Below are 12,545 nucleotides of genomic sequence, written 5' to 3'. Positions count from 1 at the left end.
GGTCACGGAGCACAGGCACGTGCGCCGCCCTCTGGCCCTGGCAGCTGCCCGAGAACCGAGGCAGAGGCATCTCCAGCTACTGACAGCTACGGCGGCCCCGCCCGGCCCGTCCGCCCCGCACGCGGCCTTTTCCGTAGGAGGGCAGACGGCGGCGAGGCCCGCCCCTTTAAGTCGCGCGCCCCGGAAGTGGTCACGCGACGGCGCCGGGGCCGGAAGTGAACGCGGCCGGCGGCGGCGGGCGGCCGGCTAGGAGCTGCCGGGGGCCGGCGGCGAGGAGGCGCGGGCTCAGCGGGCCCCGCGCTGCCTCGGGTGCCCATGGGGGGCGGGGGGCCGGGCCGGTGACGCCGGACGCCCATGGACGCCCCTGAGGAGCCACAGCCACCGGTGGTCTACACCATGGAGAACAAGCCCATCGTCACCTGTAAGTGCGGCCGGCCGGGCGGGGGGCGCGGCCGGGCTGGGCAGCTCCTACCTACGCTGACACAGCCGACCTCCGACCTTTCCGCGGGTGACCTCCGACCCGCTGTGCAGCCCACGCCGAGCTTTGGATCCTGCCCTGGGCGGTCCGGAGCAGCTCGCCGTGTGCTGTCAGAGCTGCTAGGGACCGGGCCGGCCTTCCCTGTGGGTCGGCTCTTCTGCGCGCTGACCGCAGTCCGGTGGGCAGGCCCGGCTCTCCGCAGAGCGCAGGTGCTCTTTCTCTAGTGACAGTCAAGCCAGAGTGGCAGGTGGCCGGCCAAGCCGCTTAGGAAAGAACCCGGCTCCGTCTGGTCCAATCATCCTGTGCCTATAGGCACTTTCCTGAGCTGCTCTACCAGCGAGTTCCTGCTCGGACATCTCCTTCTGTACTTGTTTCTTCTCCCACTGAGCGCGCACACACACACACAAAGATTGTTTCTCTGCTACAGAAAAAGAAAATCCTCATTTTAAAGCATAATTCCAGAACTGAGTAGTTCTGCAAACTACGGACTCATGGGAAGTATGGGCAAGTTGGTTGACATTTTGACAGCTTTGCATTGCTGTCTCTCAAAGTACAGGCGTGATATTTGGCTGTTGGCAGTTCAGTATGTGCTTGACGTTATGAATTTACTCTTTTTTTTTTTTTTCTAAACAGGAAGCACTATTTGCAAAACCTGGTGCTAGGCCCCTGGGTTCCCAAGGTCTCCAGCACACCCAGCTCTGTTCTTTCCTTTGCGCCCCTGGATAAATGAGCTCCTCCCAGTCCCTTCCTGTAACCTCCTAGACATTTCATATTTAAAGACTTTGAGCCGGGCGGTGGTGGCGCACGCCTTTAGTCCCAGCACTTGGGAGGCAGAGGCAGGTGGATTTCTGAGTTCGAGGCCAGCCTGGTCTACAGAGTGAGTTCCAGGTAGGACTACACAGAGAAACCCTGTCTCGAAAAACCAAAAAAAAAAAAAAAAAGACTTTGATCGATTGATCGATTTATTGTTAGATTAGCTTTCTCAGGGAGATGAATGTGTTTCCTATAAAGTTGGGAGACTTGCATAGTTCAACAGGAGTTTTTGTTTTGTTTTTTTTTTTTTTTTTTTTTTTTTCCCCAGAATGCTTGGCAACTGAAAGCCTTGCCAAACTTCACCTGCAGGCAGGTGGACACACGTGGCAGAGCTGGTCTGGAGGCTGCCCCACCCCGACCAGGTGCTCCTTGATCCCCTCAGGGAAGTCGCACCCTGTTCATGTTTGGATTCAATGTGTTCCAGGCCCTGAGAACTTATCCCCAAGTGCTACGCACAATAGGAATTCTGGATGAATGCTTACTACCTATAGGGGCACCCGCTTACTTGACTGCATTTCCCCACCGACCGACCCTTAGCTTTGAACACAGCTATTTTAACTTTCATAGACATTTTATCAGGACCCTTCTGAAGGTAAAGCTGCGAGCTCCGAGGTGTCGGCTGTGGCTGAAGAGAAAGAATTAGTTATTCTGGTAGCTAGAGCTTGGAAATGTGTTCTGGTTAGCTTCTTACCTTCCTGTGTGCAGCACAGCCGCCAGGCCAGGTGCCTTCCTGCAGGCCTGTTGGAGTTTGGGTGTTGGTGGGGAATTCCCGTGGCTTTGGAGTAGCATCAGAAGAAAGTGTGCTAATGGTGTCCCCGAGTTGGAGGGTGCAGTTCTTCACTGGAGTTTCAGAAGACAAAGATGTTTTAGAGAAAAGAAAAAGCAATCTCTTTAAAATAAAAGGCTTTTTTTTTTTTTTTTTTGGACACTCGGGAAATCTGACTTAGCGTACACCCAATGGCATTTTTATGTTTCTGGGGCTGCAGCTTTGGCAAGCACTCATTCTGATTCTACCTCATTCCTTCTTTATCTTGTTATGCTTTAAAGGATAAGCTAATGACTGAAATTCTGAAGTCTACCCAAAGGCCAGTTCACTCTTAACAACACGTTGGTGCTGTGTGTTATGGTTCTCTTAGTATTTGCTCCCCAAACAATCTGTTCCATCTTATGCAAAAAAAAATTGTACCTTAGATCTCCTTCAGCGCTCACCTAGCCAGTCTGAGTTCACTTTAAAAAGCAGAGCTCATGTTTATCAGTGTGTGTGTGTGTGTGTGTGTGGTGTATGTGGTGTATGTGCAGACTCGAGCACCTGTGGAGAACAGCGATCAGACTCAGGAGTTGGTCCACCTGAGCTGTCTACCTGGGCTTTTTGTTGTTTGTTTGTTTGTGTCTTCATACAGTGTCTCTCCCTGGAGCCTGGGCTTCACCAGTTAGGCAAGTCTGGCTGGCTAGTAACTCGAGAAATAATACCTGTATCCACCTCTCCATTGCTGGGATTGCAAGCCTGTCATCATGGCATGCTTGTCACATGGGTTCTAGAGACCCAAACTTGGCTCCTCATGCTTCCTGGGCAAGTATTTTATGAGCTGTCTTATCTTCCCAGCGTCATCTTTTCCTCTGGACAGTGACGGTGCTAGATCAGGGGCATGAGAGGAACGAAAAGTTCTCAAAGGTTGGGGGACACAGAATCGAGTCTCACTCGAAAATGTTCCCGAGTTATTTTAATAATGTTTTGAGGCTGCATAGAAGTTTCAGTAGGTTTTAACCATCATTGGAAGATTCATAACATCCTGCCTTGTGGGCTATGGTGGAGAGAGAGTACCTCTGCTGAGAGGATCTGTGTGGTACAGGGTGCCAGCTGGGCAGTTGGGGAAGCCCGCCGCAGTGGCTTGGATGATGAATCACGTAGTCAGAATAATCTGATGCTTACCATAAAAAATTATTAATCATGAGAAATGCGCAACGACACTGAAAACCAGCTGATCCACTTGTTTACAGTTTAGGTTTTAGCTTAGTCTCTCTCCCTCAAAACCAGGTTTCTTTGTTTTAGAAAGAAAGGCATGTTCCTGTTACTGTGTGCTCATTCAGTGAGGACAGTTGATGTCCTTTAGTCTGTAGCTTCCCTCTGTGACTAGCACGCGTGGTCACCTTGGAACGATGAAACACCTAATAGACAGTGGTCCTCTCCAGATGATTGACCGTCACTAGGGACGGATCTAGAAGACAGCAGAAATGAGCCGATCTGCATGCAGAGTTGTACCTGATTGGAGTTGGACTTTCCCCTGTAGATGAGAGTTTATAGATTAGGACTTCCTACCCAGCCTGAAAGTACAAAAATAAAGTAACCGTCAAGTGTGTCTTCTTAGAATGAGTAAAGTAAGTGCAGGTGGAGTGGGCAGCAGCCAGTGACTGAGCAGTGGGAGGAGCCTGAAGAGGTCTGCAGGCAAGCCAGGCAAGAAGAGGGCATCAGTACTCACCTGCCCACTCCTGAAGTGCTGGGGATGGAACCCAGGCTCTCACACTAGCCAGCAAGTGCTCAGCTCTGGAGCTGTGTATTCAGCCCTGTCTTGACTTTTTCTCACTAAGATGCCCAGTCTAGTCTTGAATTTGGTTCTTTTGCTTAAGCCTCTCAAATAACTGAGATTACAGGACTGCTACAGCAAGCCTAATACAGTTATGTGTACCGTTTCTGCCTGTGCTGGTTAGGAGGACTTGTGTCTTTGGGGCCATTTGGGCATTTTTATTCTTGAGGGACCTCAGCTGTGAAGTGGATAGTTAGTTTAGAGGAAAGAATACATGCAAAAGAAGCTAAGAAGAGATCCCTAAACCTTTGCTGGTCTCAGTGCCTTGAATGTCACAGTTGTTTAAAGGCACCTGCTTATTGCATTTAATAAGTCCTTCAGTCTGTCCTAGCAGTCACAGCGGGGTTGTTGTACTGGGAGAGTTCTTTGCTGGCATACAGTGTGGTCACATGGATGACATGGTTTAGTGTGACTGTGGAGTCTCTAGAGGCATCACAGACTGATCTCCAACAGCTTTGCTGTCACTTGCTGAGCTCTGTGCCCACCTCTGTGTGAGGAGGAGAGAAACTCCAGGCCGAAGCATCTTTCTGGGTCTCTATCCTCCTAGCCTCCTCAGAGTGTTGCCTATGTCCCGTCTTTTCTTGCCTGTTGTACTCTAGCTGCGCCCTCTCTGTGTCTGCTCCCAACACAAGCTGTCAGTCTACTTACAGTACTTGAGTATTTGTTTTTAAGTCATGGTTGATGACTTTGACTCCCAACGGTCCTCTTATGTCTGATTCAGTCTCAGGAAATCCTGTTTTATTGTGTTTGAAATACATCTAGGTTCCAGTCCCTTTCCCACCTTTATGGTGGCCCACACCACCACAGTCCGTTCTTTCTGTCTGTGGGATCCCTGCAGTGGTCTCCAGAGAAGTCAGAACACACCTCAGCTCAGGCACCTCCACTGGTTCACTTCCTTCTCAGAATAAGTTTCCCAAGGCTAGGGATGGCCCAGTGGTGCGTGCCTGCTTAGCATATGCAAGGCCCTGAGCTCTGCCTTAGCGCCACTCAAACCAAAGCAAACAGAATGACCTTCAGAAGCCTCCCAAACTGGCCTCTGACTCTGCGGGAGCTGTAGAGCCTGTACTGCCACTGGCCTAGTGGGCTCAGTCCTCTCCCTCCCTCTTTTCCCAACCTCTGATATCTGCTCAAATGTCACTGAACCCCAGGCCTGCTCTGCCTCTCACACCCCACTCGTGTTTGGGATCCCGCTGGCTTCACCCATTTTTCTTGGTTCAAAGCTCCTAACATAAATATTTGTTTTTGTCTTTGCTAATTGTTTCTCCTCACATGAAGTCCAGGCTCGAGTGTAAAGCCTCATGACAGGGGGCTGGATCTGTGGTTCACTGCTGTGTCCTTGGCACCTTGAAGAGCACTTGGCAAGTACTGGGTGCTGAGTCTGTTTGTGGAGTAGATTAAGTGAGCACGCATTCCCTCAGGGAACATCCTGCTGGGTGTCTCTTAGTGCTTCCATGAGGTAGAACCTCTAATGCCACAGTGTTCTTTCCTTTCTGTACACTAAGTGCTGTGTGGAAACGCCTGGGGACTACCTTCCTTGTTCTTAGGAAACCTGAATTTGTGCATCCTGTTTGGACTTTTAACCAGGGGAATACGGGTTTATCCAGTAAAGGAAAGCTAACCAGTATGCTAGGGGGCATTTGGAAAGATCTTGGCAGCTGCGCTTAGGTACTTTTTTTGCTTGTTTGTTTTGTTTTTTAGGTACTTTTTTAAAACTACAAGTCAGAGCATGTTTAACATCACAGCCAAACCAAGGCCTGGCCTGCTGTCCTGGCTGGGCCTTGTGCTGTGACCCACCTGGCATTTAGAGGAGGACTCAGATATTGTTGTAATTCCAGTAATCTGAAAGCTCTCTGCATTTGGTGTCTTTGATAAACTAAGTGCGTTGGTTCATCCTCTGACAGCAGTTGGTCCCAACGATGGCCGGACAGAATGCCACTGTATGAGCAGTCTGTCCCTCACTTGTCTGGTCACTAGTTGGTGGACGTTTGGGTTATTTCTACATTTGGCTCTTGTAATTGTGCCGCATGTCTTTGTGTGGACATTTTTTATTTTGTAGAGGATTCTAGGAGAGTGGCTGTGTCACATGGTGAGCTTATGTTTAGCTTTTTAGGAAAGTGCCAACTCTTCCCAAAGTGGTTATACTGTTTAACATCCTTGGCAGTGTGCGGCTTCCCACATCCTCACTGACAGCCTGTTGTCTGCCTTTTTCACCGTAGTGGAAGATTCCTCTCTCTTGCTTGTCCTGAGACAGTCTCACTCTTTCCGTGTAGCCCAGGTTGGCCTGTAACTGGAGCTCTTCCTGCCTCGGTCTCCAGATGACAAGGCCAACATGCAGCTCTTAGAGAAATGTTCGTTACAGTGTTTGTTCATTTTAAATTACATTATTGAGTTGCAAAACTCAATTCTATTTTCCAGATACTATGTCTTGTTATCAGTTTCATATTTGAAGGTGTTTTCTCTTAAATGTCTTGTTTTCTCCCTCACCCTCCGCCCCGTGTGTGTGTGTGTGTGTGTGTGTGTGTGTGTGTGTGTGTGTGTGTGATTATATATGTGTGAAGGAGAGAGATTGATGTCAGTGTTGGGTGTCTTCTGTACCTTATCTTTTGAGAGAGGGTCTCTTACAGAACCTGGTGCTCACTGATTGGCTACCATAGACCAGCTGACAAATGTGTTCTGAGCTCTGCTGTGTTCCCTACCACCCGCTATCCTGCGAGTTAGAATTACAGACATACCACAGCCAACCACAGCCACCTTTGACCCTGCCCAGCCTTGCAAGGCAGGCACTTTATCCACTAAGCCATCTCTCTAGCTCCTCCTTTCTTTTGTTAGAACAAACCATGTATATTTAGTATGGTGGTTCTCAACCTTCTTAATGCTGCGACCCTTTAATGCATTCCTCATGTCGTGGTGACCCCCAACTATAAACATATTTCATTGCTACTTCATAACTGTCACTTTCCTACTGTTATGAATCATGATGTAAATATCTGATATGCAGGATAGCTGGCTGATATGTGACCCCTGTGGAAATGTCATTTGACTCCCAAAGGGGTTGTGACCCCCAGATTGAGAAGCGCGAATTTAACACATGGCAGTGAGCAGTGGTGGATGAGGACAGCCTGAGAGGCATGAGCACTGAGGTGTCCTTGCCCAATGGGAGTGGACTGCATTTCAGTGGGGCCTCAGTTTCCTGGTGTAAACAAGGACAGTCCTGATTGGTTAGTGTTTGCTTAGGGTGAGCTACAATGTATGCAGCCTCCCTCACAGCTGGAGCAGCTCTGTGGTATAGGGCTGCTTCTAATGTCTTCGGTGAACTCTTTTCTCTTCCTCAGTTTGTGGAACGGAGCTGCGCACCAGGCTTACACTGAGGGGACATTGCCTTTCTGACATCTCATTCACAGCCTTCCTTCACATTGCCACCCTCTGCCCCAGTAGAGCTGTGAACCCAATCTTGGGGTATTGGTTGGAAGTCTCTTTTTCAGTAGCCTCTTGGAGCTGAGCAAGGGGGATGCATGCCTGGCCCTGTCTTAGCTGATGACCCTGGCAGGAGTTCCTGGCAGGCCATGAAAAGAGAACCATACTTGGAGCAGTTTTGTTAGAAGGTCTGCATTGTCTAGTCCAGGAGGCTTATGGGAAGTGGGGCTCCCAGTGCCAGGGGGTGAGTGTTGTCAGAGTGTCACATGGGCTAGAACTGTTGAACCCTGGAAGACACAGCCTGACAAGAGGTTAAAACACAGGAGTCCTGAGCAGCTCTGACTAGGGAAGGCTGAAGATCAAGGTGCATGTGTGTCTGCTTGGTGAGGAAGTGGAGAGGAGCTTGGGTTCCACAGAGGTGTGTGTAGTCCTCAGGATCTAAGCGTGCTCAGGAAGAACTACTGAGCTATGCAGTTGTCCAGTGGAACCCAGAAAGGCGGGGGCCCTGACTGCCCCCAAAGGGGTCAGGGTGTCCTAATGTGCGACCTGTCCAAGAAGGGTGTGTAGAAGGGACTGAGCTCGGGGGAGCAAGTTTCTCTCAGGCCAGACAAAGTGTAGGGCTTTAGTTGATTCCCGCTTGGATGGCGCACTCTTGCATCTCCTGTGCTCTGTGGGAAATGGATTTTTCCCTGCACAGATGAACAGAGCCCTAACAACTCTGGAGCTGTTTACATCAGTTAAAGTGGCCACCTGAATGATGCCTTTATGAGCCTTTAGAAGTGCCAGCCCCTGGCTGACCTGGGTCAGGATGAGCATCTGGGCAGTGCTTGTGGAAATTGCTTTGGGATATTGCTGGATATTTTACTCTTTGTCATGTTCTCTGGTTGGGTGTTTAAGACCATGTTGGTGACCCTACAGTAACCTCCTTGTTATGGTCACTCAAGACTCCTTAGGACTTCCTCATGGACTTAGGAGGAGTCCCCTGGCTCTCTTTAATCACTCATGGCATCTGAGATGGGTGGGGGTCTTGCTGACTCCATGGTTTCCTCAAAAGCTGTGAGCTTTCCTTCTGGAGGTCCCTCTTTGTAGGAGGGATGCTGCTCTGCATCCAGCCGCTGCGTCTCTAGTCCTCTCAGCTCAAGATGACAATGACTTATCAGTGCTGTAGCCCCTTTTATAGGGGTTTACAAAGACTGCTCGGTGTCAAGAGGCAACCCAGGACCCATGTTGGATAGTTCACAGCTACCTATAGCTCTATCTCTGGGGGCCCAACACCCTCTTCTGGATTCTGCAGGCACACACACATATATGAGTGTACACACACACACACACACACACACACACACTAATACAAAGAAATCTTAGAAGATGTAAATTTTAAAAAACATAGCTACAAAAAATTATACTTAAATTGTACTTTAAAATTAAAACAAAAAACCCTATGAGATAGTGAATTTTAACTTGCTGTATCTTTTTGAGACAGACTCTTACTGTGTGGCCCAGGCTGGCTTCAGACTCATGGTCCTCCAGCCTCTGAGCACTGGGCTAATGACACTACTGTACTTGGTCTCCTGTGCGTCTTAACTTTCAAAGTATTGTTTGAATTAGTATTCAAATAAAGGGCTTTTAAATCTTTTTGTATTTTATGTATATTATGTATATTATTTGCCTGGGTATATGTCTGTGTACAGCATGTGTGCAGAAGCCAGAAGCAGATATCAGGTCCCCCCACAACTGGAGTTACAGAGGTTGTTAGCCGTCATTGGTGCTGAGATTTGACCCTGGGTCCTATGGAAGAACAAACTGCTTTTAACTGCCAAGCCATCTTCCAGCCTTCCAGATGAAGTTTTTAAGTAAGCTAGTTCTCTTAGAACTTCTGCTCTCTGGTTCCTTTTGCCTTCCAGTTTTTGCAGCTCTATCTCAGCTGTCCCTCAAAGTTCTCACTGTCTGGTCAGCCTGAGTGAGGAGCTCAGCACTGTATTCCTTTGTTTAGCTTTTGCAAGATTGCCTCACTACCTGCGTGCACTCCTCCTTTAGCACCTGACGTCCTCTTGTCTCTCCCTACCTCCTAAAGATTGCAAAGTGGGAGATTCTAATCTGAACATTTTCCTCATGTGTTGAAAGGAATATTTAAATTAAAAGCATTTATACATGCATATTTCTAGTGCTTGGCTCTCCCTGTGTCATGAGCATTCTTGGTGTGGTTGGTCACTTGTTGTCACTTCCTTAAAGAGTACACTTTTATCTCTGACCAGTTTAGTCAGAGCCTCGGTTTCTGAGGCACAGAGCTTTGCTCGATTCTTGACTGTTGAGCTCTCTGTTCTGCCTCTGATCTACAGTCACCGTCATCCAAGGAGCCCTGCTTCCTCTCAATAGGAATGGAGTCTACAGACTGACCTTGATGTGAACGTTTGTCACAGGCTTCTTCAGTGGGGTCTTTTTGTATTTTAAAGATGGTCTTAGTTAGAATTCAAGACTGCAAGGCTTTATTTACTCAACATTCTATCTCCTATACATCCTTTTTTTTTTCCTTGGGGAAAAACCTCTGCATCCATGACACTGAAATCAAGTATACTGAGGCACAGGCAGCATTGACATTAGATCAGGCCTGCAGTCAGCTAGCTGTTACAGTGTGTACAACAGTGTGTGTGGGTTCTGGGCAAGAACTGTGCCACCTCAGATTAGGGAGTTGAGCATTGGCAGGGGTTGGTGTCCACTGAGGTTCTGGGACAAGTCTCTCAGATGTAAGGGACAACTGAATTCCACCTTCTACCCTGGCATCGCCTTTACCTAAGCACCCCATTGCAACTTAAAAAAAAAAAAAAAAGGTTTATCCCTTTATTGGAAATAACTTAAGTTTGACAGAATGGCTCAGTGGGTAAAGGCACCTGCTTGTTTGATCCCTTGGACCCAGATAGTAGAAGAAGAGAACCAACTCCTGCAGGCTGACCTCTGACCTCAACATGCACACATGGCTCATGTGCAGTCGTTGTCCTCCCAATAAATATTTTTAAACATTAATTTAAACATTTTAAAAAAGAATGTGAACATTTCCCACTCTCAGGTGAGCAATTGCTGACTCCAGTGGTTCTCTGCCTCTCTTTCCCCACATTGTGTGCTGTGCTGGGCTGTGCTGTGCTGTGCTGGGCTGTGCTGTGCTGGGCTGTGCTGGGCTGTGCTGTGCTGTGCTGTGCTGTGCTGGGCTGTACCTGGAATATGGGCCCAGTCTAAGGAGATCGATGCGCTCATGGTCCGATCCTTCTCTGGGTAGGATTTGTGATGAAGCCCACGAAAAGTGTGGAGCCGTGCCAGGTGCTGTAATGTTGCTGGGCTTGCCAGAGTCTTCTCTTTCTTTCTTTTTCAGTTTTGAAGCTGCAGTTAGACCCCGTTGAGAAGGTTGTTTTTGAACAAAGACTTTAGGGTGAGGAGGAGAGAACATGGGAAAGCAAGTGAGGAACCCTTGGCCCAGAGCTGTCAGGGCTCTTCTTGATATACAGGATTCACCCAGGCAGTCACCATGCTCCTGTCTGCTCTGGCAAAAGCCTACAAACTGGAGCCATCCAGGGGGCTCCTCAGGTCTTCCGCACTTACTGTGTGAGCCTAACAACCTGAGTTCAAGTTCCACAGGGGGTCTTTGTGGAGAGCTTAGTTTAGTGTCCTGCTCCTGAAGAGGGTGGTGCAGGTCTTCTGGACTCTTCCCAGCTGTTTGGCCTTGGCCTGTTGGAAAGCACCCTCCCACCACCACTGTATACACAGTTGTCTTCCTTCACAGGCTAACCTGAAGTCTCAGAAATGCTGGGCCAGAACCCCCACTAGAGGGTATTAGTCTTCTTACCAAAGCGCCTAAGAACTCCTCACCCATTCCATGACACAAGACACAGAACAAGAGGATTGGGAGCCAGCCCTCAGCAGGCAGTGCCTCTGTTCTTGGGCTTTTAGCCTCAGAGCTGTGAGATGTGCTGTCTGCTGCCTGTGAATGCATCCAGAGTGTTCTGTCACCTGAGCTTGTCACCTCTGAGGTGACCCAGTGTGTCAGATGATACTTTTGCACATGGCAAGTGTATGGTCTGTACCACTAAATGAGGACACAGGTACAGGCTAACTCATTACAGAATGAAGGAAGGGTTGTTACTGTCTGAGCTGCGCTCGCTCGCAGGCCTTCTGTGCAGCGGTTTCCTGTGGAGAGTGGCTTGGGGAGTTCTCCCTGTACTGATTTCTCAGATGACTAGCAAGGAAATGAGCAGGGTGGAAATCACAGCAGATTTGAGATGGCTTCTGCCAGGCCGCACTTGGAGCATGTGTGTGTGTGTGTGTGTGTGTCCCCATGAGTGTGTGTGTGAGTGTGTGTGCCCATGCGTGCGTGCATGTGTGTGTGTCTGTGAATGTGTGTGTGAGTGTGTGAGTGTATGTTCGTGCGTGTGTGTGTGCATGTGTGAGTGTGTGTGTGAGTGTTTGTGTATATGTGTGTGTGTATGTGTGTGTGTCTGTGACTTACTCTGCTGTCAGCATACCCCCTGACTGGCCCTGCTGAGACCTGTCCTTTCCCTTTCCTGTCAAGAGCACAAGGGATAGGAAGGACAAATGCAGGTGCATGCTGTCAGTCAGGACTAGGCAGTCAGCTTTCCAGCACCACACTAGCCACCATTTCCTGGTGCCCAGCTGTGCCATTTCTCTCCCTGGATGGAGATCCGATACTGCAGTGTAATCTTCAGGATCTGTTTTTGGCTCATGCTGGCAAAATAAGCAACTGTGCTACTGGCTCGAATCCATTCCCAGTCTCCTCTTCACAATCAATTGACGCAGGCAGGAGAGTGCCTTCTCTTTCAGAGGACCCTAGGTCTGACAGGTTAGCTGTCTATGGAAGCCTTCCCTTTGTAGTTATGTATGTTATGATCATGTTGTCCTTTCAGGAGAGTCAAGTAGACTATAGAGTTGTGTTGAAGTTAGGATGCAGGCTGAATGACAAGCTCAACAGCAGTCTGCAGTGAGACCTGAGTCTTCCAGGCCGGCTGTGCTCTCGTCTGATTACCTCCAACCTCTCCAGAGTCCAGGCTCACAGCTTAAACACCCAGTCTGAGTTGGGCTCGTGTGCATTTCCTTCTCTTTATTGCGGACGTCTTCTGTGCATTCAGGGCTGTTGGTTCTGAGTGACTGTTGGGCAGAACGTCTCAGGCTTGCTTTCTTGTGTGGAGCCTCTGGCTCCTTTGTGGTATTAGAAAGTAGGAGGCTGGGCTGAGCGGCTTCCAAGGCAGACCTCA

At 49.0% G+C, this 12,545-nt stretch overlaps 1 protein-coding gene across 2 annotated transcripts in view; it reads left to right on the top strand.

Moving 5' to 3' along the window:
• The first annotated feature begins 212 nt into the window (after positions 1-212).
• Positions 213-12,545, top strand: part of Trappc10 (trafficking protein particle complex subunit 10) — a 59,319-nt gene continuing 46,986 nt past the window's right edge. For both annotated transcript variants that reach the window (XM_076916815.1, XM_034524114.2), the window contains exon 1: positions 213-421. In XM_076916815.1, the coding sequence (XP_076772930.1) occupies positions 355-421 (67 nt within the window). In that variant the 5' untranslated portion in view covers positions 213-354. The remainder of the gene's footprint in view (positions 422-12,545) is intronic.

Source organism: Arvicanthis niloticus, chromosome 20, assembly GCF_011762505.2.
Source record: "Arvicanthis niloticus isolate mArvNil1 chromosome 20, mArvNil1.pat.X, whole genome shotgun sequence".
NCBI lineage: Eukaryota > Metazoa > Chordata > Mammalia > Rodentia > Muridae > Arvicanthis > Arvicanthis niloticus.
The sequence above is the reverse complement of the archived record's forward strand: the minus strand, read 5'-3'. Positions and strand labels throughout refer to the sequence as shown.